The sequence below is a fragment of the Vidua macroura genome, chromosome W, assembly GCF_024509145.1.
Source record: "Vidua macroura isolate BioBank_ID:100142 chromosome W, ASM2450914v1, whole genome shotgun sequence".
NCBI lineage: Eukaryota > Metazoa > Chordata > Aves > Passeriformes > Viduidae > Vidua > Vidua macroura.
In genome coordinates this window covers 2,916,027-2,943,620 of record NC_071610.1, presented here as the reverse complement: position 1 = coordinate 2,943,620, position 27,594 = coordinate 2,916,027, and the positions used below count along the sequence as shown (strand labels likewise).

Sequence of the window (27,594 nt, the reverse complement as noted above, 5' to 3'; positions counted from 1 at the left end):
TTTAATATCAGAAAAATAAAACTCTTATAATTCTCTTTACAACAAATATATAATATCAGTGCTTTGGCCATCATAATTTAAAGGCCCATTATCATAAAATATATAATTTTTAAACTTTACCAAAATTGAATTTATAATCCCTATGACCTCCCTACATATACATAACAAAGAATGTAGTAAAATTAGCAAATACTAAGCTAGATCAATAGTTTATCAGTTTATTCTTAGTTTGTGGTTTATAGAAGTGGTACACGTACCTTATGTCTGTTGATTCCTTGGCTTATTAGTTGCAGTGTACAATGCAATAAAACAAAATACACGCTCAGTGATCATTTGTTCACATCTACAAGACTGTAGCTAGAGATCAGATTTTAATACTGACATGTAACTATCCTACAAGCAATTATAGTATTAACATTATGCAGTACATAATATGCCTTCAAGGCAACTCCTAGTTGTAAACTTTTATACAAAATGTAACTCTTCAAGTGGAAATAAAAATAAAATTTTCTGCATATTTACTAGTTTAATACACAATTTCTTTTTTTTTTTATTACACTGAGAAAAAGATTGTCTTGGGAAAATACTGCTTTAAAAAAGAGAAAAAAAATAGATCAGAACTCTACTTTTTGTGTTTTTGCTGTTTTAATATACGTCAGCACAGATTTGGGAATGTACTGAGGATGAAAAGGCTAGAAACATCCACAGGTTGAAATGTAAGAAGCTCATTCAAGAGACTTTTTTTTTTTTTTTTGGAAAGACAGTTTTGAAATGAAGTAAACTGATTACAGGGCCACTGTCACAGCTGCTGCCATGAATAATACAAGGGCATTTACACAACTCCTCCTTTTTCCTTTTTCTTACTAAAAATATAAATTTATGTGTAAGACATGAATTTAACATAAAAATGCTTCACATTTTGAACTATATACTCTCTAAAAAGGTAAAGAACAGCTTGATCAGACTAATGAACAGAATGTCAGCATCATCACTCAAAGTATGTGCATCCCAAAGCCCTTACTGTAACTGGATGAAGCCATCCAGACTTTTTCCACATTACACTAACAAAAGCAGTGGGTAGTAATTCACAAATTGAGACATTCCTGATCCTCTGGACATACTGCCCTTATCAAGGACAAAATGGAGGTGCATCTGGCAGCTTCTTTCTTCCCACCTGTTATTTATTATCTGAACCTGCCAAATAACACAATCCTTTTCAATAAATCAAACTATGCTTTAAAAGATATTTGCAATGCTGAAGAATTAGGCATAAGTTGCCACATAAAGCAAAAAATATTTCCTCAAAACTGGTAGAAGATAGCATTGGAAGTGTTGTTTGATATATTGATAATACCACACACCCTCCATAGCAGACAAGTACTTTTGCATTTAGGCAACAAGGTTCATTGCTGCCAACTCACAGAAGCCAAACAATTATCAGAGATCCTTTAGAAAAGCCTGGAAAATTTGAGGGTTTTTTTTAGTTGTGTAATTTATGAAAACTTGCCCTTACTGTGCCATAACATTATACCAGATGTATCTCTGCTAAACATGCCATCTGCTTAAACTGAACCAGACAGAGATCACTTAAGTTTAGTGTTACCATAGCAGCCTTTTGAGAAAGTAAAAATTTATTAATAACTTCAGCCTAATCCCAAGGAAGTCCAATAATCAGAATTCATTAGAAAGTTTACTAGAGGGTACCATTACATCCATGCCTTTAAGTCTTTAAAAGTCCACATATAATAATATCCCTATAATATCTCTATTTAAGAGTGAATTTGAATTGCTTGAGTAACAGCTGTCTGGCAAACAGGACACGATGGGACTTCCTTTTCACAGATTTTGTTGGCACACTCCAGGCAGAAGAGATTGTGACCACAGGGGACCAGGGCTGCAACAACTTGGTTCTCGAAGCACATCACGCAGTCAAGCTTCTGTCTCGACTCAGGGGGCGAGCTGGACGTGGAGCCACCATTGGAAGATGAATAGCTGTTGGTGCCATTGGAGAATGCAGGGATGTAGATGGGAAGGCTTACTTGGTGGCCAGTGCTAGGTGGGTCACTATTCGCTCTCCCAGCTAGTGAGTGATCCAGGCTTTCTGGAAATGTGGGTGACAGGCAAGGAGTAGATGGCTGTCTCCCTCGGCATTGAGGCTTGGTATTAATAGCAGGGTCACTACCAAAGCCAGGGAGAGGGTTTACAGGTTCAAAAGGAGTCCAAATGGTTTGGGAAGGCATTGATAAGGAGTCATACACAGAAGAGTCAACTGCAAGGTCTTCCGTGCCCACTGAAGGCAACGTTTCTCCAAACCAAAAGTTGCTTGTGCTGAATGGACTTGTTGGGCTGAAGTCAGCCAATCTATTGCTTCCAAAACAGGAATCTGTGGAACTACTTCCCAAGGAGCTGGAGCTGTCATTCCTATAATTAGAAATCATTCTGGTGCAACTAAGAGGGACAGGATTAGAAGCAAGCCATGCAGACCTGAGAGTGCCTCCTTCAAAACTCACATCTGTACTATTGTAGTGGAAATCATTCTCTTTATTCAGCTTGATGTAGTTCCCAGTACGCATGGCTATATGCATCTCTATCTCCTCACGTGCACAATTGACATTTTCAGGCATTCCTGTGACTTCGAAGACTGGCTCCTTGTCCCTGCTGGGGGTGACTATGTAGGTATGGGTCTGCTGCTGAATTCTTTTGATTGTAGCTCCTTTTGGTCCAACCACCAGCCCAACTACACGGTAAGGCACCCTGACTTGGACTGTCATCTGACCTGGCAGGTTAGGGGTACATGGCAGGCCTCCCAGGGCAGGACCACTCTTGTTGCGTGATGCTCTGATCATGGAGAAGTGTTCAGCAGCTGAGAGAATTTCCATTTTAGCCATGGCTACATCCTCCTTTCGCCCAGTGACAACAAAGACGGGTTCTTCTCCACGAACAGGGGTCTTAATGTAAGTATTTGTCTTGGCCCTTAGTGCTTTTATTTTGCAACCTGTTTAAAGGAAACATATACAAGTTTAGCAAGACATCCAAGTTTAGAAAGCCACAAGAAAGCCATCTAAGCTGTTTGAGAGTTTCAAGAAACCAGGATGAAACCAGAAGCAGCTGTTTGCATCTCTGCAAGCCACATCAGCAAAAGCAGTAACAAACCTATTATTTCCAAACATGCCTCTGATACTTATAGCCACAAACTATTTTAGCAATGTTTCTTGGGCTGGTTTAGCCCAGCAAATCCTCAATTGCTATTAGATGGTGAATAAACATGAATGACTTTTTCCTCCGTCAACCACCTTTGTGATTATCCCATACATATTGGTAGGTTTAAATTTTTTCCACTGTTTTGGTATACTCCAGTGTCCTAGGGTGACGTTATGGTGCTTGTATCCCCAATCGTGTGTTCTGTCTATGTTTGATATTATGTTCTGTGCCTTCAGGACTGGCTCAGAAAAGTGAAAATTTGTTTTGTCTTGTTATCAGCTGGCTCAACTCCCCCCATGGTCTGTGTCTAGGAGAGGCTAGGGCTTGCTTGCTTGCTTTCGCTTTGCACTCGCTCCTGCTTTTTGCTTTTGCTCTTGCTTTTGCTTATTAGTTAGTTTAGCTAGGCATTGCAATTTTTTCCCTAGACTGTTTTTCTTTCCCTTTCCTGAATACCATTCGAACCTGCTCCAGACTGGGACCTGGGAAACACCGAGAAACACCAAGAGCCTGCATTTTGTGACCTGCAGCAGCCATCCCCAGCGCTGGAGACCAATAACTGGGTGACCACTCCCAGGAGAGACTTTCGGAATTTGTCATCTCTTCAGAGCAGTGAAAGAGTTTTTGTCATCTGGTGTTGTTCATTTTTTTTTGTGCTGGGGAGTGCTTTGCCTGTTAAATAAACAGGTTTTTTCCACTACTCTCTGAGGAAATTCTTCCTGAACCAGGTGGGGGGGGAGGGGCCATGGGAGTTTGCTTTCTGGGGGCTCCTTCCGGAGGTTTTCTCCCAAATTTGCCTGAAACCGGGACATTCAGTTATTTCTAAGATCTTGCAAAAGGAGTAAAGTTTCACACACAAGTTTGCTAATAGATTAGCCTTCCACCAACAAGCATGACCTAAAAGCAAATTAAACAAGTGAGAGAAGTGTCTGTATTGCAACTTGTGTAGGGTATAGATAAAATTGATTAACTGAGAACTCTTAATTTGCTTCCTTTTATCAGTAAGTGCTATTTAAAACTTTACTCTTCCCTGGGGGATGAGGGAGCCACTCCTTGAACTGTCAAGTAGGAGTTCAAGCAGTTTGTTGCATGTAAATAAGGCTTACTATGTAATAGTATGTGCCCACGTGGAAGTTCTCTCATTCATTAACTGAGTAAATATAGTCTGAAATAAAAGCAAAAAGTTAATGAAATATTTGTCTTTGATTTTTGGGGAATGAATTATAAAGTTTGCTATGACACAGTAACAACAGGCTCTTTCCCAAGATGCTCAAGGCATTTTGAAATACATACAGAAGCCCCTTTTACCCATGACAGGACCAGAAAAGCAGGCATTGCAAAATGAAGAGACACAAGCAGGTCCATGACATGCAAGACAGTCTACTGGATTCAGTCTTAACTGAATTTATCCTAACGTAAACAAATTCAAAAGCATGTCACAGTAAATGTTATTTTATAGTGAACTTCATCTTGAAAAAATTATAAGTAACATTTTCAGATCAAGTGTTTTAAGCATCATTTCACTTGCAGCAATTTATTCACCTTTTCCTTATTTACTTTAAGCATCTCATAACCGTTTGGGTACTCAAAATAGTGTTTTGTTAGTTCTTTGCACCCAAGGTATCACAAACAATAAATTGTACAGTTAGAAAACCACACAAAGATGCACTTTATTCAGTACTATCTACTAATAAAAACAAAGTAGCAAACATGCAGATGCTGGTTGGAATAGAGGGGAGGAAGAGCTGCTTCTTGAAGGGCTCCTGCACATAGCAAGGACAAAGGCTGAACACAACAGCCCTTTGTTTTCGTGACACAGCTGGAAAGAAAGTTCATTAATCTTCAATCGCTAGTGAGGGCTCTGAGAGGCCCTACCTCCCCCAGAAAGCACACGGAGGAGCACAGGAGGGCTCCCGGAAGAGAGGGTGTGAGGCACAGACATACCTGTGCAAAGGAGGGGATACAGACCAGAGAGCCAAACATGTCGATCAGCAAGTGTCAGTAGGAGAGAATAAACCCATAAGCCTCAACCTCCCACTACAGCCCACTGAGAAGGCATTAGTGCTCTACTAGATAAAAAAAAAAAGGGAAAACAGACATGAGATGCCTTACAGAGGTGGCAAAGCACACATCCTTTGAAGCCATGCCATTTCCCTACATGTACCAGAGAGCAGCATCTCACTGGCAACTTACCTTTACTCCTTCCATCTCTTTGTTTGCATTTCTCCCTGTAGTAAATCTGCTTGCCCACTCCATTTCCATTCTGTGAGAAACAACTGCTCACTTAAAAAAATTTAAAGGTTTAATAAACCTTAACAATAATACAGCAAAAGGACTAAATAAGGAAGAACAGGCCTGGGAACCTCCCTCGTGGCTGCCTACCACATGGCTGGCTTATCTTCAAAATGGATGCTTCGCCTTTTATATCTCTAGCCCCTCCTAGAGCCTTGTCAGTCAACTCCTTCCTTGTTGTCCAGTGGTAGAAGTAACTTTCTTACATTCTGATTGGGGGTCAGGTGCTGCCATAGTAACAAGCCAACCTTCCCAAATCCCCAGATTACCAAGACCATTCCATGATAACACATACTGGGGGGAGCACAGTGCAGTAACATAACTATACATTTATAAAACTTCTTTTAACATACATATAATGTTTACCCCTTAATTGTGAGAGCCAACCATTTACTTATCTATAACAATTCCTTTCCAGTTACTCAGAAAATATAGTGGGCTCAAACATTAAACCCAAAGGATCTGTAAAATGGTGCCACTGAAGTTTTCACACTCTTTTTACTGGAACACCTAAACCCAAAGTCAGTCTCCTGTTGTGTATCAATTAGTCTCCAATATACACAGATTACTTTCATTTACTCCATTCCACCCAAGTATATATATCCTTATTTCCTGAAAAATTAGAGGCAACATTTAAAGAATACTAGAGGCATTTAGACATAGACATCTAAATAGCAATATAATTCTATATTATATATCACAGTTCAGAGCCCACTTAATTCCAGATTTCAAACAGCTTTACCAAGTCTTACAGCTTACATTTTAAACAAGATTTTCCTGATATTTTAGAAATTCAAATTAAGTTAGAGTTATGCACCTTCAACTCCATTCCCTGCAAATTCCCAGAGATTACTTTGCCAGTGTCACATTTCCAAACCACTCCAGTATAAAGAAAAGCCTTCTTGCCTTTCTTTCTCAGGCTGCAAAACAGCACAGACCAAGATGCTTTTAAGGTATGAGTCACATACCTAGAAAGCAGAGGCCAAACACTGCTTCAAAGCCCTGTAGCAACAGAACAAGACTTTTAAACATCAGAAAGTTAGCTTCAGTGGAAAGCTGACTCCCCAAACCATCAAGATCAACTCTCAATCTGTATCGGAAAAGTTAGGAAGAACTGAAGAAAGTCACCACATACAAAACCCAATATTTCTGAATGAGTCAGTCAATACCCATCAGATTTTGTCTACAAGGAGTGCTGGAAATCCCCACAAAAGACACTCATGTCAAAATACAAGGTCAGTAGCCCATTATACCACTCCAGTTGAATGACCTTTCTATTTGCTTTTACTCAGCTGCTCTGGTTTCCCACCCTCTTCCATTAGTCACTACTGAGGCAATGCTGTAAAGCACAGCTGATCCCATCCCCTTTCCAACAATTCTGCAGCCACAACGACAAGTTCTGCCAGCTATGAAATCACAGGGCCAAAGGATAAATCAAGAAGTTTCTGTATCTAAGCTCAGGAGACTGGGAAAGACAAAGGGGAAGAAAAAATATATCACCCACATTTTTGTAATAAGATTTTTGTATCCAAGATTTTAAAGTACATAGAAAAAAAAAGCCTGAAAAGGGGACTTCTAGACCAGAAATTTCATTTAATCAAACCTTTTCAAGTGATTTTAGTTTGGTGTGATAACAGAAGTCTATTCAGTACCAGTTACCATCCTTGGTTCAACAGTATAAGCATTCCTAAGCAGCACATTCAGCCATAAGTACATACAGACACAGTTAAAACAAAAACCTTTTGGTTTGCTTTCATTTAGGCAAAGATTTAGTGCTTGCTTGCCCAGGCACCTGACAAGGAGCCAAGCCTGAGCCAAGTTCTGTAGGCAGTGTTCACCCTGTGCTGGCTGATTTGTATCATTCTTCTTAAGCCTTCTCCCCATTTTTTTCCCCTTAAGAGGATTATTTGACTGTACATTTTAACCACACAATGAACATTATACTCCTCAAGAAACTTAAGGGTGGCTCTAAAGGAATAGTTTACCTCATACACTGCCAATTTGAAATTATCAAATACTTCCTAATTAAAAAGAGATGATAAGAAGACAGAATATTTTTTTCCCCCTTGAAATGAGAGTTAAGTTTAGCAGCCACAGCACCTGAAGTCCTCACCCATCACACAGCAACAACCAGTTCAGCCCTCACTCCCCCTTTTACCTTTCAGCATCACTAACAGGATGAGAGACATCAAACCCAGTCTCAGGCCATTCAATCCATGAAGGAAACTCCCCAGTTAAGCCAGCAGAGCCAAGTAACTGCAGTGGGAACCCTGTGCACACCTTCTTCACACCACACCAGCTGAGCTGCTGCCATGAGCCAAGAACCACCCCAAAAAAAGCATTCCAGACTACTGTTCTGCACAGCCATGGAGAAATGTAACCTTTCCCCAGTTTCCTTCTTCTGCTGAATTCACCTCCATGTCACACAGTGGGAATGGGAAAAGGATCAATTTATAGATGAGGTTCCCTTTGTTGTGTGGTATCCCTTCTCTCACCACGGGACAGAAGTCCTTAATCCTTCCAATTATCAATAGTAGCAAAATGCAACCTGTCACAGCAGGGACACACACCTTATACCCACATTCCTCTTGCCAAGTGCTGCAAAACTGGGGTTCAGGCACACACAGAAACTTAAACCTTCTTACCATCATGTCTGTTTAATTTTGCCTCCCCAGTTACAGAGGGATTTAGGAAAAAAAAGCTGAAAGAAATTTATCCAAGTAGAAGCCTGGAAGTCATGGTGGGTAAAAATTCAGTGAGCAGCCCCTGTGAACCACAATCAAATGACAACATCAGTTTGTTTTCCTTCCCTGCTCCTGACAAGTAACTAGCTAAGGGGATCAAAACTGAGAACTTCCTGCAGCTCTTCAAACACACAAATCCCGTGTGAAGCCACCAGTACAGCCTAGGCTGGAAGAGCAGCAAGCAGGGTGAAGTTGTATTAGCACCAACTCATCTCTTAAACAGGAGGGAGGGCTGACGAGCAGCCCAGACCAAGTCTGGCATCCTTCAACTTATCTCCAGAGCAACCACAGATCTCACAGCCCATCAGCACTAAAGAGAAACCCATAGGTTGCAGGAATTTATTTTTCAGTATCTTTGCAGTTATCTGATGAAAGACAATATTGTATTACAGCCTCCATTCTGAATACCATCTTTAGTGCTCTGACCACCATAATAAGCTGACACCAAGTAACAAGGCAGCAACAGAATAATTACTCACATCAACCCCAAACAACGAGCTGCTAGCAGAGCCATAGCTAATTTCTTGCCTAGAAAGCAAGGGCAAGGTCTGGGAAGTCCCTCCAGACCAGCAGGGGATGGCATAGCATTGCCAAGTGTGCTGACGGGAACATGCAGGGATTTGTTTTCTATGAGCCTGCAACAGCTGTATATGGACACAGCTTTAAAAGCAGAGTCTGTTAAGCTGGCACAGCTCTTATTTCATTGCTAGGTTGCCACAAATTTTTAATCAGAAAGCAAGAACCCCTGCGACTATGTGCAAATCCTTTGTTACCTGACTGAAACACTGGATGGTAGTACTACAAGGCCAACAGCTGCTGGTCTGCAAAGCATAACACTGCACACCTGATTAACAAAGAAGGAAAAATTAATCTACTTCATTAAAAATGACTGCTTGACATATTTCAGAAGAGCTGTTCATTCCCAAGCTGCATTCTTTTATTTAAACAGAACACTTCCTCTCAGTTGTGAAATGACTAAAAGTATTTCTACAGTTTGTGATTATACAGTACAAAAAAGATAAATGCCCCGTTTATTAAGCAGAGATGAACCTGCATTGGGAGAGAAAATGAAAACCTATTCTAAATTGTTTAATGGCTAAACCTCCTTAAGCAGGCTAGCTACACAAGAAAATTAAAACCAGAACATTTGTGGCATTTCACTGGGTTATTAAAGCCATTTTAAATACTACCTGTTGTCTAGTCAGTTGATAGACTGACTAGTTACTATCACCTTTCAACTAAGATCAATTAAGTCCATCTCACACCTTGTTTTAATTAATGGACTAGAAAAATTTATCTCTTGACAATTTAATTTTTTTTTAACTGTCTGTTGAATATAATTAGTTGATTTAAGGAAGATGAAGATAGTAATTTCTCTATACTTGCAAAAGATGCTGATCTACATTGTACTGAGTTTGCATGGCCAGGTTTTGGTAGCCAGGGGGCTGCAGGGATGGCTTCTGTAAAAAGCTGCCAGAAACTTCCCCTATGTCAGACAGAACCAATGCTAGCCCCTCCAAGATGGACCCACATGGAAGAAGGTAGATGCTCAAAAAAAAGGCTGTGACCTGTGGGCTGGAAGCCCACACTAGAACAGGATTCTGGCAGGGACCTGTGGAGAGAGGAGCCCACACTAGAGCAGGTTTCCTGGTAGGATTTGTGACCCTGTAGGGGACCAACACTGGAGCAGGTTGTGCTTGAAGGACTGCACCCCATGAAAAGGGGGCCACATTGGAACAGTTCATTGAGAACTGTTGCTTGTGGGATGGACTTACATTAGAGAAGTTCACGAAGGACTGTCTCCCATGGAAGGGATCCCATGCTGGAACAGGGGAAGGACTCTTCTCCCTGAGCAGCAGCAGGAACAAAATGTGCTTGTTGGAAATTATATAACTTTCCTAATGATTTTTTCTAATTAATGGCTTTAATTAACTTTTAAATAGTTTTAATTAATCATAAGAAGTTAAGCAGTGTAGTTTTCCACTCTGGCCAGCACATAGCTAACTTTCTTTTCACAGACTCTTATTGTTAGAGTGTGATTATTAGATCACTGAAACTTGTAAGTTTTGCTAAACTAACCCTGATAAGTTTCAGGGGCGTTTTCTTCGCAGGGCTGCAGGGCCACCTCTGTTCTCAGCCGCATGATTTTCCGCGGTACCAGCAGGATGGCTCGGCAGCTTACAGCCAAAGCGGGGCTCGGCTCGGCTCCACCTGAAGCCGAGCAGAGGTGGCCTGGCCTGCCGGCTGTGGTTGGAACTCGGCGGCGGCAGAATCTCAGCCGTGCTGCAGGCTGAGCTGGCCACGCAGAAAGCAGCCCCGCAGCTGAGGCAGGGGCTGAAAAACAGCCACGAAACCAGAGCGGCCGTCGCCCCGCAGAGATCACATGACCATCCGCAGGCCTGGGCGAGATATTAACTCTTTTAGTGCACAGATGAAATTTGCAGACATCAATCCTCTCTCGAGTGAGAGAAACAGGAAAGGGTGAAGACACATAAAGAAAACAACATGGAGACACCAAGGTCAGTGAAGGAGTCAAATCCCAGATGGGAGAAGAATGAGGAGATGCCTTAGTTTTGGGCTGAAATTCTCTTGTAAGGCTATGGTGAAGATATAATTGATACATCAGACTCTTTTTTCCCCCCTGTAACTCATGGAATACATTGAGGGGATGTAGCGTTCTAGCCATAGTCGTGAGCAGAAGCATCAGTGTTAAAGCAAGCAGATGTTGAAGTAGCTATGATCTAATGAGAAGCTTGAACAGAGAGAGATGAGAGAAATGAGAAACCTGGCCCCAGGGATGGGAGAAGAAAACCTCTGTTCCCAGAGATAAAATAAGAGAACTTTTGTTTCTATACTAGAACAGCTCATCCTTAAAATTGCAACCCAATAAGCTGAGATGACCCATGGTGGTAGTTGTGGGAAGATTACCAAACCATGGGAGGGACTTCACGATTGCAAATTTCCGGGTGGCTGCTATTCGTGACAATTAAAACCATGAGAGAACTGTTTCTTGTGGAAAAGTCTCCATGGCATGGCAGGAGAGATGCCTTTCCCTAAGTGAACTGAAGAAAGATTATTTTAAAAGTGGTAAACTGACTGAAAATACCAAATTTGTCTCTTTACATTGTCAGTAGGAAAAGAAAGAAGAGCTGAGGGGAGGAGAAGTGACCTGAAGGTTTATTTTGATTTCTTACTATTTTGTTTTTAGCTCTGTTATTAAAGTTTTCTTTATACTCTTTAAAGTTTTGAGCCTGCTTTGCTCTCCTAATCCTTATCTCGCAGCAGAAAATGAGAAAATAATTCTAGTGGGTGCACTGGCATTTGGCCAGCGCTAGACCCAGTACATTAATTGGTGCATTGGCCAGGAAACTCAGATTGACTAACCAAAACCACTGCACTTAATTGGTGTTTCTGCCTGGTTCAACTGAAACTGCCACACCTGACATTTTTGGTGACATGATGAAGTGACCGTAATCCCCATTCCATGTCTCCCTGCAATGCTGGAGGAGGAGGTAAGACCCCAGGAAGGAGGGAGGGGTGGGGGGAAGGTGTTTTTAAGGTCTTATTTTACTTCTCATTATCCTGCTCTGATTTTGTTAGCAATAAATTCAATTAATATCCGCAAGTTGAGTCTGTTTTGCCAGTGATAGCTATCTGTGAGTGATCTTTCCCTGCCCTTAACTCTTGAACCTTTCACTACATAATAAAAAAATCAGAGCATTTTATACTAAAGATACTTTTCCTTGCCTCCTGACCCATCAAGAACTCGCCCCTGCAATCACAAGCTCTTAGTTACACTGCAGTGTCCTAGGGTGACTTTATGATGCTTGTATCCCAAATCATCTGTTTTGTTTATGCTGGATATTGAGTTCTGCGCCTTTAAAACTAGATCCGAGAGCGAAAGGGGGGAGAAGAAGCGTGCAGTTTGTCTGCAGAAACTGCATTTGCTCCCCCATATTCTTTCTCATGGACTGTGTTGTCTGCAGCACGGACAGCAGAAGAGAGCTCTCCTTTGCTTTTAGTTATTTAGCTAGCTGAGGCAGAGAAGTTCCCCAGACTGAGGCTTTTTCTTGGAACTGATGAGCCCTGCTCTGGACCGAAAACCCAGAAAAGCACAGCGAGCTCATGCCTGTGGCCCACCGGGACCCGGGATGCGGCATTTTCCAGCGCAGGAGGGACTGATAAGAGACTGAGCAAGCCGAGCTACACCCCACGAGAAGGACTCTCTCTGAATTTGCCATCTCTTCAGAACAACGAGAGATTCCATTGTTTAATATTATTCGTTTTTTCATGTTTGCGAGTACTTTGCTTGTTAAATAAACAGTTTTTTCCACTTTTCTTGAAGGAGGTTTACCTCCCGAACTGGTTGGAGGAGGGGCTGCTTGAATTTGCTTTCTAGAGGAGACCCCTTTCAGGAAGTTCCCTCCCAAATCTGTCCCAAACCAGGACTTGCAGTTACCAAACCCCTGTGCCTGCCCGTGGAACATATCAAGATGGCTCTGTATTTGGTCTGGCTGAGCCAGAGTTCATTTCCCCAAAGCAGTCCTCACAGTGCTATACTTTGCATTGGTAGCTAGAAAGGTGTTGATAACACACCAGTGTTTTGGCTACTGCTGAGCAGCTCTGGTACAGCATCAGTGCTGTCTCTCAAAATTCCCCCCATTAGGGGCTGGGAGTGGGCAAGATCCTGGGAGGGGACACAACTAGGCCAGCTGACCCAAATTAACCAAAGGGATATTCCATAAGGGATATAAAAGCTAAGAAAATAAGGAGGAAGAGGGGCATTCCTTACTTACGATGTTTGCCTTCTGGAACAACTGCTACACATGCTGAAGCCCTGCTTCCCATTAAGTGGCCAGATATCACTTGATGATGGGAAGTAGAAAATAAAAAATTTTTCTTCCTCTTTGCTTGTGCACACACAAGCTTTCACTTTTGCCTTAGTAAACTGCCTTATCTCAACCAACAAGTTGTTTTCCATCTTATTTTCTCTCCCCTGTCCAGCTGGGAAGGGGGAGTGATAGAGCGGCTTGGTGGACACCTGGTGTCCAGCCAGGGACAACCCACCACAGACTCACCTCAAGTTTTGTGCACAGTTTTGAGCACCTCAATTTAAGAAAGCTATAAAGCTATTAGAGAGTATCCAAAGGAGGGCAACAAAGATGGTGGAGAATCTGGAGGGGAAGCTATACAAGGAGCAGTGGAGGTCACTTGACTTGTTCAGCCTAGAGGAGACTGAGGGGAGACCTCATCACAGTCTACAACTTCCAGGGAAGTGGAGGGGCAGGCACAAATCTCTTCACTCTGGTGACCAGTGGCAGGACCCAAGGGAATGACCCAAAATTGTGTCAGGGGAGGTTTAGGTTGGATATTAAGATAAAGTTCTTCACCCAGGGTGTCTGGGCACTGGAACAGGATCCCCAGGGAAGTGGTCACAGCACCAAGCCTGACAGAATTCAGGAAGTGTTTTGACAATACTCTCAGGCACATGGTGTGAATTTTCCGGTTGTCCCATGCAGGGCCAGGAGTTGGACTTTGATGACCTTTGTGGGTCACTTTCAACTCAGGATATTCTATGATTCTATGCTATATATAGGGACCAAGACTACTCCCATTATAATTCCATCACACCCATTTCTGAGGAGCAACTGACCACTTACTTAGCATTAGTACATGTAAAAAAATACAAAGTGAAGATGATATGTGATTTACCTACTTGTCATTATCCAGCTGGAGCTGTAGAAGTGTGTTTAGACGAGATACTTTCCAGACCAGCACTTCAAGCTCAAGTGCACCAGGTGCTGCAGCAACACAGGCTTTGCCTAGGTACCAGGACAGAGGAATCTGGAGATCTCAAGTACTTTAACCAAGAGCCAAGGAATTGAGGTCGACCACTTGGCTGTGCCAGATCAAAGGAAGCAGGACTTTGTTTGACCCTATTTGTGACAAGCTAAGAGATGAGAAATGTGGGCAGCTTTAAGAGTCTCTGATGATGTTGAGAAAGCTTTCCAAGAGAAGGCTACTCAAAAGCTCTCATGGATATTTCTGTCTTCTAAAAAAAAAAAGCCATGGTTCAAGAACCATGTAGAAACTCTTTAATAAAGATTTCTTAGGCATCTATTAATTTATCGATTTATATATATATATAAATCAATCAAGTACAGAATGAAGTAGTCAGTCTACACACTGTTTCCTTCTATATGTCAGTCCAGGACACTATCAAATCAGCAATCTCACAGGCAGAAGAATACTCTGATTCCAAAAACAGATGGCAACTCTGTAAACAAGTTCCATGGAGCAAAAATGCCAGAGGACAGCAACTTGTATTATTAATTACTTGCACTGCTGTAGCACCAGGACTAAGGTAGCAGCTGTTGAGCCAAATTAGGAAGGTACAATAGCAGAAAAGCAATAGTTATAAGAGAGGGAGTACATCCAACAAATAACTACAGGAAAAAAGTTGTTTTGATTAGGAACATTGATCTAGTGAATGAAACAGATTTGTATGAGCAACAGCATTGGGAAAGCTGACCTGCATGACGATATTAAAAAGAAACACTATTCATGCCATGCGGTAGATGGTCAATAAAGGAAGGTTGCAAAAGACTATGCAAATCTTCACCTACACCAAAACCTTGATTCAAAAATGCTGCTAGACCTGTGTTTTTATAGACAAAATTTCATAGTATACTGTCAAAGGTAAAATGATCTAGAAGGTAAAAAGTAACAGATAACGTGTCTTTGTTCAAAAGAGAAACAGAGAACCTGATGCAGACCTCAGAACTACTGACTCACACCTGTGAAGGAAACAGATCTCAGACACTGACAAAATCTCATGCTCTTAAAAGAATACACGAAAGAGAAAATGAAGACATTAAGGAATAACTGAAATTGGAAACAAATGCTTGATTTAGAGCTCTTTGGCATTTTCTTTTGATTAAATAAAAGTGCACTAGTGCTCAGCAGCATTTTTTGTTACAGGAAGTTTGCAACCTTATCCCTGCTAAATTTTTTGCCTGCAATGAGAAATTGGCTCTATGGGATGAAGGCATTGCATGAAAACAAAATTTAATATCTTTGAGATATCCAACACTTTGTTTAGAACAAAATTTCTTTTCCAGAAATTCAGACCACAGTGTACTAGAAAAGAGGGTAACAGGCTGAGATAGGGAAACACACAACATCTGCTGACTTTACTAACAGCTTAAAAGAATTCATCCGTTTTCTCATGCCAGACAGGTTAATCCAGTGCAGTTCAGAAGCACATCAATCAGGATTTCTTTTCTATGTGTACATTATAAACATAAAAAAGAAAACCATACTCTTTTATAACACAGCAATTTTACAAGAAAATCAAAAGGACCAGTCAATTAGAAATTGGTATTTTACCTTCCAAGATTTTTAATTTCAGCTTCATTTAAAAAAATAATCTTATGATGCATTCACACATTAAAATCTACAGAATTTCTGGCAGACTACACCAAGTCTCTTGAGTGTGCACTGTATTTGGTGTCCTTCCCACCCAAGAAGCCAGACAAGAACAGCATTTAAAAGCAAGGATTTACAATCCCAGCTGGAAAAGTTGCACCTTTCTAACACACTCCACAACTTGAGTTGGATCTTTGCATAGCAGAAATGACAAATAACATAACTGAAATCCCATTTGTTACATGGTATCAGAGCAAGAGGCCACTGAAAATTCAGCAGTAATTTCAAACTATGCCAGGCCACAGTATGCTCACATGTTTCAGATCCTGAAGTTCCAGGTTCTAAAAATGACAAGACTTAACTACCTAGAAAAATAGCTTTTCAATGAATACCTCAAGTTTTATTTCAATCTTTAGAACAAGCCATTTAATATAACATTTAATAACTGGCGTGTTATAGAAGATGCAAAAACATAATCTGAAGTGTAATTGCCTTTTTCATTTAAGTTAGTTGAACCTGTGGTCTTTGTTGTCCGTGGCAATCAGTTGGCACCGAGATACATGACAACTTCTGTCATACAAATTAAACTTATCCATGAAAGTAGAAATATTAAGAATCCAGTTAAAAAAAAAAAAAAACAACAAAACAAACAAAAAAACCAACAAACATGCAATTCAGGTTAGTTAGCTATGCTTATGCTGACTACTCCTTATGGGTAATTAAGGCTATGTAAGTACTGTCAGTAATACTATTATCACAACACATTGAGAGATAAAACCAGATATTCAGTATTTTTTGAAAGGACTTATATTAATCCTCCCATAGCTAAATACAGTACATAGATATCCTAACATAAGGTCTAGGATTATATTACTATATTTTATTATAATATATATAGCTCTAGGGTTGCTTTAGCACTTTTCCACTACCTGAGTGATAGCTATTGCTTTTATTTGGCTGTTCACCTATGTTAGATAGTTATCAGCTACCAACTTATCAGAATTATGGTTTTGTTTCAATTTGCAGGATTATTTTAAGCAAAGTAATATTTTGCTCAAGAGCCCACATTCAAAAACAAAGAACAAAAAAGAGTCCAGGATCATTAAATCTGCATAAAAGTGTTGCTTTAGAGTTAAGCAGCTCCCAACTATAGTGATGTTTTAGGGAGAAAACCCACTATTGTCAGTTTCATCGAGGATATAAACACCCAGAAAAATCACATTACTTGGATAGTCAAAACACTGGAAAGTATTAAATATATTCTAGCAATCGCTATCTGAAGACAGTCGATATACTCAGGGATGCAGCATCTCTACAGGACAGACTTTGTCCCTTCCAGCATCTTTCAGGTTTTCTGTTTGTCTTTAGACACTACCCCTCTTTTTGCATTATTCAAAAGAGATTTTAGTGTTTAAATGTGTCTTATTTCAAGTACAAAGTGCAGGAGGCACGGAAGACCTAGCATCACCAACTATACATAAGGGAAACAGTTTTCAGGTGATCCACAGAAGACTTTCACAAGTCCTTCACATGATTTAGAGATTAAAACAAAACCTTCTAAGTCAGACCTGTGGAAGCTTTTTAAATCTGGATACATGCTTATTTAATTCCAGCTTTTCTCATGCAAACAAGGTCACCTCCTCAGCAACACAGCTTTCTTGCTACCACTCCTCAAGAGCACTTTCTCTAACTTGATTTTAGTTTTTTAAACCAATGCAACATTGTGCATGCAGGATGGGTGGATTCAACAGCTAGTTCAAATTCACACAGGAAGCCTATACACTGCCAGGAATGGAATTTAGTTTTCTTGGCTCCCAGCCGCATGCCTTTAAAAGAATAAAAGGATACAAAAGACGCAGCAGAACAGGCATTTCTTAGTATGCCCTCAAAAGAACCTATAATACCTTATATCGCTCTCAAGCATTCTGTTTCAGAGCCATTCATGGATTTTGTTGATCGAGTGAGAGACACGGTGGAGAGAAAGGTGGAAGGGCAAGAAGCACGAGACGAACTCACGTTTGAAATTGTCACCACAAATGCTAATGATGCCTGTCGGCGAGTCATCATGGCTCTTCCAGCGTCACCTCCACCTACGCTGGATCAGCTCATTGAGGAGTGCACAAGAAAAGCCACACTGAATAGCAGAGGACTTAGTGAAAAGGCCTCGGGAGAAGGTGGTTGCTCCAACATCGGCAACCCCAAAAACTCTACCATCGAGACCTCCTCCACCCAAACGCAGGTGTTTTTACTGTAATCAGGAAGGCCACTTCATCAGCCAATGCCCTTTTCGGGGGAAAGCGCCTCCCCAGGGGGGGAGAAGTCTCCAACCAGAAAAAAAAATAATTGGGGAGCGCGGATCCACCCCGCGCGATGACACAAATGGGGTGGGTCAAAGCGTTTGTGCTAAGGCAGCTGTACACCGCATTGTGCCTAGTGTCAGCAGCCAGGTTTACACCACTGACAAAATTGAACCTTACCGGTTGCGACTCACTGAACCCATTCATTTCTCTAACCAGGAATGGCATTTCATCATAGCAACAGCAGAACTGTTGCCCCGCATTCAGGACTGCGAAACTCGCAGAAGGAATGATCTACTAAACTGCAAGTACCTTGTCATTGGTGACACAAAGTACACCCCACAAGAGATAGAGATCCCTCCTGCCATCCTTTCACTCGATCCTAGGACCTTCTATCTCATGGCACGTTGTGTCCACCCCCCTCTCTTCCTGTCACAGGGACAGATCATTGCCCAGGCAATTCCAGTGCCTCAGCTTTTGTGTGATGATCTAGACCTGTCAGTCTTCTACACCGAGACGCTGGGAGAGGAGAAGCCCCTCATGTGGTGTGGCCTTAAGAGCGAGGGGCATTCCATTCAACTTCAGGGGATGATGGACACGGGGGCAGATGTAACAGTCATTCCCTCACACAAATGGCCTCAACAATGGGAGCTTGAAAGTGTGGGCAACGCAGTTTTAGGTGTGGGAGGTCCACAATTGGCACAGCAGTCTAGGAACACAGTCCAAATTGAGGGGCCGAATGGGCAGTTAGCATCTTTGCGCCCGTTCGTTTTAGATTCAAAGTTCACTCTCTGGGGAAGGGATGCTCTGACTCAATGGGGGGCAAAATTAGAACTGCCAACCCCCCAGGGTTTTTAGGTGCGGCCACTGAAGAGCGCCCTACCCAAAAACTCAAGTGGCTCACAGATACGCCCATTTGGGTAGAGCAGTGGCCGTTGCATAGAGAAAAGTTAAGAGCGCTCACTCAGATTGTGAAGGATGAATTAGTAAAGGGACATATAGTGGAAACCAACAGCCCTTGGAATTCGCCGGTTTTTGTAATTAAGAAACCGGGAACAGACAAGTGGCGACTCCTCCACGATCTCAGAAAAATTAATAACGTAATTGAAGATTTGGGAGCTCTTCAACCAGGGATGCCTTCTCCATCTATGCTCCCCCAAGATTGGAAATTGGCAGTGATAGACATCAAAGATTGCTTCTTTCAAATTCCCCTGCACCCAGATGATGCACCATGCTTCGCCTTCTCTGTACCTTCCATCAACAGAGAGGCTCCCATGAAACGCTACCACTGGAAAGTCCTACCCCAGGGCCTGAAATGCTCTCCTACCATTTGCCAGTGGTACGTTTACAAAGTTCTATCCCCAGTGCGTGCCAAGTGGGAAGACTGCATTCTTTATCATTACATGGATGATGTCCTTGTCTGTGCTAACAGTGACAATGTACTTGCAGAGGCGTTGAAGGACACTATCACAGCCTTGTCGGAGGTTGGATTTGAGTTGCAGAAGGAAAAGGTGCAACACCTGCCGCCTTGGAAATATCTGGGCCTTGACATTAGCAACAGGACCATCACGCCCCAAAGGCCAATGATAAATGACAACCCAAAGACACTACGGGACCTCCACCAGTTGTGTGGGTCTTTGAACTGGGTCAGACCCTGGTTGGGGTTCACCACGGGACATTTATCCCCCATTTTCAATTTATTGAAAGGGGGAGAAGAGTTAGACTCCCCGAGAGCTCTGACCCAAGAGGCCAGGGCTGCCTTGGAGAGAATTCAGTCCACCCTGGCAGACAGACAGGCCCACAGATGCCGCGAGGGCCTGCCCTTTCGATTTATCATCCTTGGTAAGTTGCCACACCTCCATGGGTTGATTTTCCAGTGGGACACAGACCAAAAAGATCCTCTCTTAATCATAGAGTGGGTGTTCCTGGGTCATCAGTTGTCCAAAAGTATCACCAAGCCACAAGAGTTGATGGCCCAGCTGATCATGAGGGCCAGGGCTCACCTGCGGGTGTTGGCAGAGTGTGATTTCATGTGCATTCATCTCCCTATTAGAATATCTACGGGGAGACTCTCAAAGGAAACACTTGAGTACCTGCTCCAGATAAATGAAAACTTGCAGTTTTCCTTAGACAGCTATACCAGACAAATTTCCATTAACCATCCAGGTCACAGACTGTTTGAAATACAGTTTGATTTGATTCCAAAAAGCATTCAGAGCAGTGAACCACTGAAGGCATTGACCATTTTTACTGATGCGTCAGGAGGGTCCCACAAGTCGGTGATCACATGGAAGGACCCACAGACTCAGCAGTGGGAAGCTGATGTAAAGGTTGTAGAAGGTTCCCCACAAGTTGCTGAGCTGGACGCTGTAGTCAGGGCCTTTGAGAGGTTTTCAGAACCAATTAACAGAGTTACAGATTCAGCATATGTAGCAGGTGTTGTGTCCAGAGCAGAACATGCAGTGCTCAAGGAAGTTTCCAATCCAGCAATATTTAGTTTACTCTCAAAATTGATCCATCTAGTTTCCTACCGAGAGCAGCCTTTTTTCATAATGCACGTGCGATCACACACTGACCTCCCAGGTTTTATCGCAGAAGGCAACCGCAGGGCAGATGCTTTAGCCGCTCCTGTACAGCTGGCTGGCCAGCCAAACATTTTAGAACAGGCCAAACTAAGCCATCAATTGTTCCATCAGAATGCACCAGGTCTGGTCCGCCAATTCAACCTGCGGCGTGACCAAGCCAAGGCAATTGTGGCTGCTTGCCCCGAGTGTCAGGAGTCCACTTTACCAGCCCTGAGTTCGGGAGTGAACCCAAGGGGACTCCGCAGTTGTGAATTGTGGCAAACTGACATTACTCACATTCCGGAGTTCAGGAGATTTCAACATGTCCATGTTTCAGTAGACACCTTCTCCAGAGCATTTTTGCCTCGGCCCACGGAGGACAAAAGGCCACAGATGCAAAAAAACACCTCATGCAAGCATTCGCAACCTTGGGGGTCCCCACCACTATCAAAACTGATAATGGCTCAGCTTATATTTCAAAGGCGTTTGGTGAGTTTTTACAGGAATGGGGGGTGAATCATCGGACTGGAATTCCACACTCCCCCACAGGCCAGGCTGTGATAGAAAGAACACATCAGACCTTGAAAAAGGTCCTCCTTCGCCAGCGGGGAGATATCCAAGTTGTTTCTCCACAACACAGGCTCTGCAAAGCTCTTTTTACTATTAACTTTTTAAATTGTTCTTTTGATAGTCCTGAGCCGCCAGTCCTGCGACATTTTAAACAACATCAACAGCTTAAGCCTGACGAGAGACCTCCAGTGATAATTAGGGATCCAGACTCTGGAGAAATCCAGGGTCCACACCAGCTCATCACTTGGGGACGGGGGTATGCGTGAGTGTCCACACCCTCCGGTCTCAGGTGGATTCCTAAGAAGTGGGTCAAATCCTACACTCCTGGACGGGGAGGGAGTCCAACACAGAGTAACCCCCCCGATGCTTTAGAAGATCCCACAGATGACGCCGTTGCGTCAAACAGGAAACGCCGCAAGGGAGGAAGAGAACCCTAATTCCTGTTTTTCCTTTATACTGGCAGAATTTTTATAGTTAATTTACCCTGTTGTATGGTTTCATTTTTCTTTCAGATTAGCAGGATGTCAATTTCTACATTCCTGCTCCTCATTTGGCTCCAGAAAAGCAGGAGAATGAGGACTGGTTCAAGGGCATGTTTAAGGGCTGGGATATTTCTGGGTGGGTGTTGTCCCTTCTAAAGGACATTTGTTATTTTATAGTTGCAATCTTTTTAGTTTTGATATTATTTGGGATTCTCAAGTGAATCATTTTTAGCATTGCTTCCTCGAAGTTTGCAGCCTCCGCACCTGTTGTAGTTGCTGCTGCCACCACTGGAGGAGAATGGTGGGAAGATGGAAAACAAAACAACACTGCAGTTTGATAGCCGCAGTTTCTCCTTCCCCCAAAGCTCCGTTCATTTTATTAAACAAAAAAGAGGGAGATGTTGCAGTGTGCAGCTACGCAAACGGAGCAAAAAGGCTTTGTGAATTTGAAATGGGAGTTTCTGTTTCCTAAACCTAAAGCTGGAGTTTCTATTCTGTATTTTTACGTGTATTCATCCTTCCCCCTGGAGTTATTCCCATTGGATTTTACCTATAATGTATTCACACTGGGCATTGTTCTATTGGTCTCACCTTATCTCTTATTTTCCCCTATAAAACCTTTGTCTGGACCCCAGATCGGGGTCACTTGTACGTGCGGCAATTGGGCAAATACAACCTACTTTGGACTGCACAACAAGTGTCCAATCTCTTGAGTCTCTTTATCCCGGTCTTGCTCGCGCTCTCTAAACAGCTCTGTCCGTATCAAAGGAACCCACAAAGGTGTTTGTTGCCTCTCTCTCTCTCCGGCGGCTCCCGGAAGCGCCTGGCCAGCGCTCCGGGAAAGCGGACCGGGCGAAAACAAGGAAGTCGGAGAGAGAAGAAAAAGAACAAAAAAGCAACAGTTGTTAACCTTTGAGATTTTGCTACCTCAAAGACTACAAAGAAATATATTGCACTACCCCAAAATGTGTCTGTCAGCTTCATTTCTCGAGGGGCAAGGGGAATAAGAAAAGGCTAAAAACACCTAAGATTAATAAAAATAACATAAAAAAAAATAAAACAAAGGCACAAAAACCTGCCAGGTTTTAGAAATAATACACAACTTTTAAGGAGCACTTAACTTATTCATTAAAGTCTTAATCCTTTTCCAGTGATGTAAATGCTTCTAGCAGCAACACATTGAACTACTGTCACAGTAACCCAGCAACCTCTAACATAGTTTAAACTATCAACCACAAGGTACATTTCAAGCACTCCACACCTTCTATAGTTGTGGCATCCCACATCTGTGCACAGCTACCAGCAAAAATGCCCACACGAGACCCTAGGCTGCAGCAAAAGACATGCCGAGCAGGTCAAGGGAGGTGATTCTCCCCCTCTACTCTGCCCTTCCGAGACCCCACCTGAAGTATCATGTCCAGGTCTGAGGTCCTCAGCACAAGAAAGATATGGACCTGTTAAAGTGGGTCCAGAGGTGGCCACAAAGATGATCAGAGGATTGGTGCACCTCTCTCCTATGAAGAAAGCCATGGGATTGTCCAGCATGGAGAGGAGAAGGCTTCAGAGAGACCTCATTGCAGCCTTCCAGTAGCCAAAGGGGGTTTATAAAAAGGAGGGAGAATGGTTCTTTATACGAGCAGATAGTGACAGGAAAAGGGGCAAGGGTTTTAAACTGAAAGAGGGCAGGTTTAGAGATGTTAGGAAGAAATTCTTTACTCAAACGGTGGTGAAGCACTGGAACAAATTGTCCAGAGAAGTTGTGGATGCCCCATTCCTACAAGTGTTCAGGGCCAGGTTGGATAGGACCCTGAGCAACCTGATCTAGTGAAAGGCACCCCCGCCCATGGCAGGGGAGGGTTGGAACTAGATGATCTTTAAGGTCCCTTCCAACCCAAACCATTCTATGATTCTAATCTGGAATCCAGCAACCTAGAGCAGGGCTGTGGGAACACCACTTCACTGCCTTAAGTGCTATATTTATTTCTGAAACTCACACACAATTGAAAAAAATGTTAAATGCGTGCACCATGAGGTCTTTGCTTGTTTACAGCTTGCTTAGGACTCAGAAGCTCCTTTGGTCTGATAAAGTGTCTAGAGATTCTCTTCCACTGTGCAAAAAATTAAATTTGGATAAAGAATACTGTGGAATTCTGGTTATCATTACTTTTTCAGTTAGGACTTACAAAAAACATGCTCTCAGACACAGCAATGAGGCCTCAAGCAAAGCCTAGATCAAACTCAGCATTCCTGGTATTTCAGAGCTGATGTTTTTAGGCTGCAGACTTTCAAGTTCTTTTTATACCTCAGACAGCAACAGAAAGAATATAAACTTAATCGTTGTGGAAATCTATCAGAAGTAGCATTTCAATCTCATCACCCTTACATAATTAGATATTAAAGTACTGCAGTACAGACGAGTCTGGCATAAAACTTATCTGAATTCATTTAAGTTAATCCTGGGAAGATCATGGAACAGATCCTCCTAGAAGCTATGCTAAGGCACATGGAAGACAAGGAGGTGATTCAGGACAGCCAGCATGGCTTTACCACGGGCAAGTCCTGCCTGACCAACCTAGTGGCCTTCTATGATGGAGTGACTACATCAGTGCACAAGGGAAGGGCTACAGATGTCATCTATCTGGACTTCTGTAAGGCCTGTGACACAGTCCCACACACATATCCTTCTAAATTGGAGAGAGATGGATTCGATGAGTAGATTGTTAGATGGATAAGAAACTGGTTGGACAGTTGCATCCAGAAGGTAGCAGTCAACAGCTCAGAGTCCCGATGGACATCAGTGAAAAGTGGTGTCCCTCAGGGGTCTGTACAGGGACCAGTGTTATTTAATATCTTCATTAATGACATAGACAAAGGGATTGAGTGCACCCTCAGCAAATTTGCAAATGACACCAAGCTGAGTGGTGCTGTTGACACACCTGAGGGATGGGATGCCATCCAGAAGGACCTGGACAAGCTTGAGAAGTGGGCCCATGCGAATCTCATGAAGTTCAACAGGACCAAGTGCAAGGTTCTGCACCTGGGTCAGGGCAATCTAGGCTGGGGGATGAAGAGATCAAGGGCAGCCCTGCCAAGAAGGACTTGGTGGTGCTGGTGGATAAGAGGCTGGACATGAGCCAGCAACATGCACTTACAGCCCAGAAAGCCAATTGTATCCTGGGCTGCATCAAAAGCAGCCTGGGCAGCAAGGCAAGAGAGGTGATTCTGTCCCTCTGCTCTCATGAAACCCCACCTGCAGTGCTACATACAGCTCTGGGGGCCCCAGCACAGGAAGGACATTGACCTGTTGGAGTCCAGAGGAGGCCACCAAGATTACAGGGATTAAGCACCTTTCCTATGAGGAAAGGCTAAGAGAATTGGGATTGTTGAGCCTGGAAAAGAGAAGGCTTTGGGGTGACCTAATTGTGGCCTTCCAGTACCTGAAGGAAGCCTACAAGAAAGATGGAAAGAGACTATTTACAAGAGCATGTAGTGACAGAACAAGGGGGAATGGATCCAAACTGAGAGTAGGTTTAGATTAGATATTTGGAAGAAATTCTTTTCTGTGAGGGTGGTGAGGTACTGGAACAGGTTGCCCAGAGCAGCTGTGGATGCCCCATCCCTGGAAGTGTTCAAGGCCAGGTTGGATGGGACTTTGCACAACCTGGTCTAGTGGAAAGTATGATAATGTAACCAACTGGTTAGGATGTCTGCTAGGAAGAGAATATGCATCTTCATTTTTACAGAGAGCAGAACGATCTGTGAAGTATGCAGCTCTGACCAGCCTTGCTCAAGGCAGACCAAGCTGCACTACAACTGACAACACTTTGTGGGCTAGGGCACAGGCACATGCAAAGCAAGTGGATGAGAAAGCAAGAGCCTCTAACCCATGCAATGAGCCAGCACAGTTCTGGACCATAAGAGGGGATGCAAGGACTAGTATGTCTCAAGACATTTGACAAATATTTAGTGGAACTAATACAACTTACATGAGGCAGTCTTTAAGCATGTCTCCCATGAATGAGAATTTTGAAGGGCCTCCTTTGCACAAAGTTTTCATGCAAGTATATTTGGTAACAATTTTTTTAGCTTTCCCTCCACTCCTGCTCCTTCCTCTTTTGTAGCCCTAATTCTTTGTATTATAAAATCCCTCCTCATCAAGGAAAAATATTTTATCACAAGCCAAACAGCATGACACCAGATGAAAAATAAAAGCAGAAGCAGCAAATGAACCCTCAGGAACAATGATCCTATTTCTATGCAAACCCCATTATCTTGTCTTTAAGTGACTCAAAGTACGGAAAAATGTACTACAAAGAACAACCCTGATCTGGTGGAGAATAAACATGGCAGCCTAATCAGTCCTTGAAGCCCAGTAGTTTTTATTTCTCCTTTAGAGAACTGTAGCAATCACAGTTTTCAGTTCTGTTTTCCTCCCATCCCCCCTCCTCTGCCCACCATCCCCAGTGACACATGAACAGTCTTAAGACATTGAAACACCATTTCTTGGAAAAGAAATTTTCTGCTTGAACAGAACAGACTTGTCTGCATCAGAGGAAGCTACCTGCAAATTTCTACTGCACAGCCTTCTATTCTCCTTTGACACATACAGCAAAAACCCCACCCTTAACTGCTAAAAACCTAAAATAAATGTAGAAAGGGAAAACTAGTTTGCCTAAGCATTGGTGCTTGGTGGGCCTTTCTTTAGTACCACATTGGTTTAGACCAATCTTAACATTTCTTCCACACTCAAGGAAAAAAAAACAATCCAAAGCCACACTGGTGTAGAGAGACTGGACAGCATAACTGCTCATTATCAGAGCTCATCAGCAAATGAGACACACCACCCCCAAAACAATAAAAAATAACACAGAAAGGGAAGAGAGAGTGGCAACTTCATTGTCTGAGTTTCCACACCTACACTTGACACTGCTCGGTGCTTCTTCCAATATATAAAAAGGGCTTTTAAAATTTGGTTCACCACTAGAAAGATGGTGCAAAACATCTAACTCCTCCAAGCACCACTCCCACAAGACCATATGAAAGGCACAGAATGAAGGTGATATCACTGATATGACCTCATTCTAATGACATAATAGAGACCCACTGAGTGTAGCAACAGCAATCAACAGGAAGCCATAACCCAAACAGAAAGATAAGGGCTTTCACACAGAGGAGGGCTAAACATGTCTCCTTTCTCCATCTCATTGACTCTTCAGGTCTTTGTAATCGGTGAGCACCGTGAAAAGCTGTAGGAACAGTGTCAGTCCATACCTTGCTCTCCAAGGCAAATTAAAGCCCTTCACTCAAAAATCTTTGTAAAACATAATACTAAGTTCTTACAGTGAAAGTCAGCTTCTCACTAAAGACCATGAGCCAGGTGTCACTGAAGAGCAAAGCCTATACCAACACCTACCTGTACGTTGCCAGGCTATCCACTGCATTTTACAGCTCAGATGAACAAAAATGGAAGGTTTGAGCTAATCCAGTCCTTGCTCTCGCCTTCTCAAGCAGGGCTGGCCTAGTCACAGCATCCTATCCCCCATGGGGAAGCCGGGGTCTGGGAGGGAGAGGTCGTCCCCAGGGGTCATAAAGCTACTACCGAGGCAAGGGACTCCTGCAGCTGGCCCCGAAGGGGCATGCCCCAGGGGCGTGCGGGGAGAGGCCTGCCAGGAACCCCGGGGAAGGACAGCAGGCTCAGGCCGCCCCACACCCCATCCAGTCCTCCACTCACCCTGGCGGCCCACGATCTCAGCCACATGGTCAGAGCTGGGCACGGGCACGCACTCGGTGGTGTTGACCCTCTTTCCGCAGAGCAACGCCGTCTGCTCGCCGCTGAGGCCCACCGAACCGCCGCCACTCAGGCCATCGCCGTAAGCGTGGGATAGCATTGCCGCCATCATGCCCTCAGGATCGTGCGCCCCCGCCGCTACCTCCTGTTCATCGAGAGCGGGCGAGAGCAGGACGGATCCCAACGCCGGCAGCAGCGAGAGCGGCTGGGAGGGCGAGGAAGACGTGGAGA

At 43.1% G+C, this 27,594-nt stretch overlaps 1 protein-coding gene across 3 annotated transcripts; it reads right to left on the bottom strand.

The window, feature by feature from the left end:
• On the bottom strand, nt 1-27,594 carry LOC128821394 (RNA-binding E3 ubiquitin-protein ligase MEX3C-like). 3 transcript variants are annotated; one of them, XM_054002391.1, is made up of 3 exons: nt 27,307-27,394; nt 4,305-4,363; nt 1-2,995 (listed from the first exon to the last, which is right to left on the bottom strand). In XM_054002391.1, exons 2-3 carry the CDS (start codon nt 4,339-4,341, stop codon nt 1,770-1,772), a joined length of 1,263 nt encoding a protein of 420 aa, XP_053858366.1. In that variant the 5' UTR covers nt 4,342-4,363; nt 27,307-27,394; the 3' UTR covers nt 1-1,769. The 3 variants fall into 3 exon arrangements, with proteins under 3 accessions (XP_053858366.1, XP_053858365.1, XP_053858367.1); XM_054002390.1 differs by lacking the exon at nt 27,307-27,394 and adding an exon at nt 5,392-5,462; XM_054002392.1 differs by lacking the exon at nt 4,305-4,363 and having other exon boundaries at nt 27,307-27,594.

What these genes read in the sequence shown, in the direction of transcription:
- LOC128821394 (XM_054002392.1), bottom strand. Translation starts at nt 27,475, where the DNA reads ATGATGGCGGCAATGCTATCCCACGCTTACGGCGATGGCCTGAGTGGC. An exon ending in TGAGATCGTGGGCCGCCAGG is followed by an intron (nt 2,996 to 27,306) that starts GTGAGTGGAGGA and finishes TCCTTTAAACAG; the next exon opens with GTTGCAAAATAAAAGCACTA.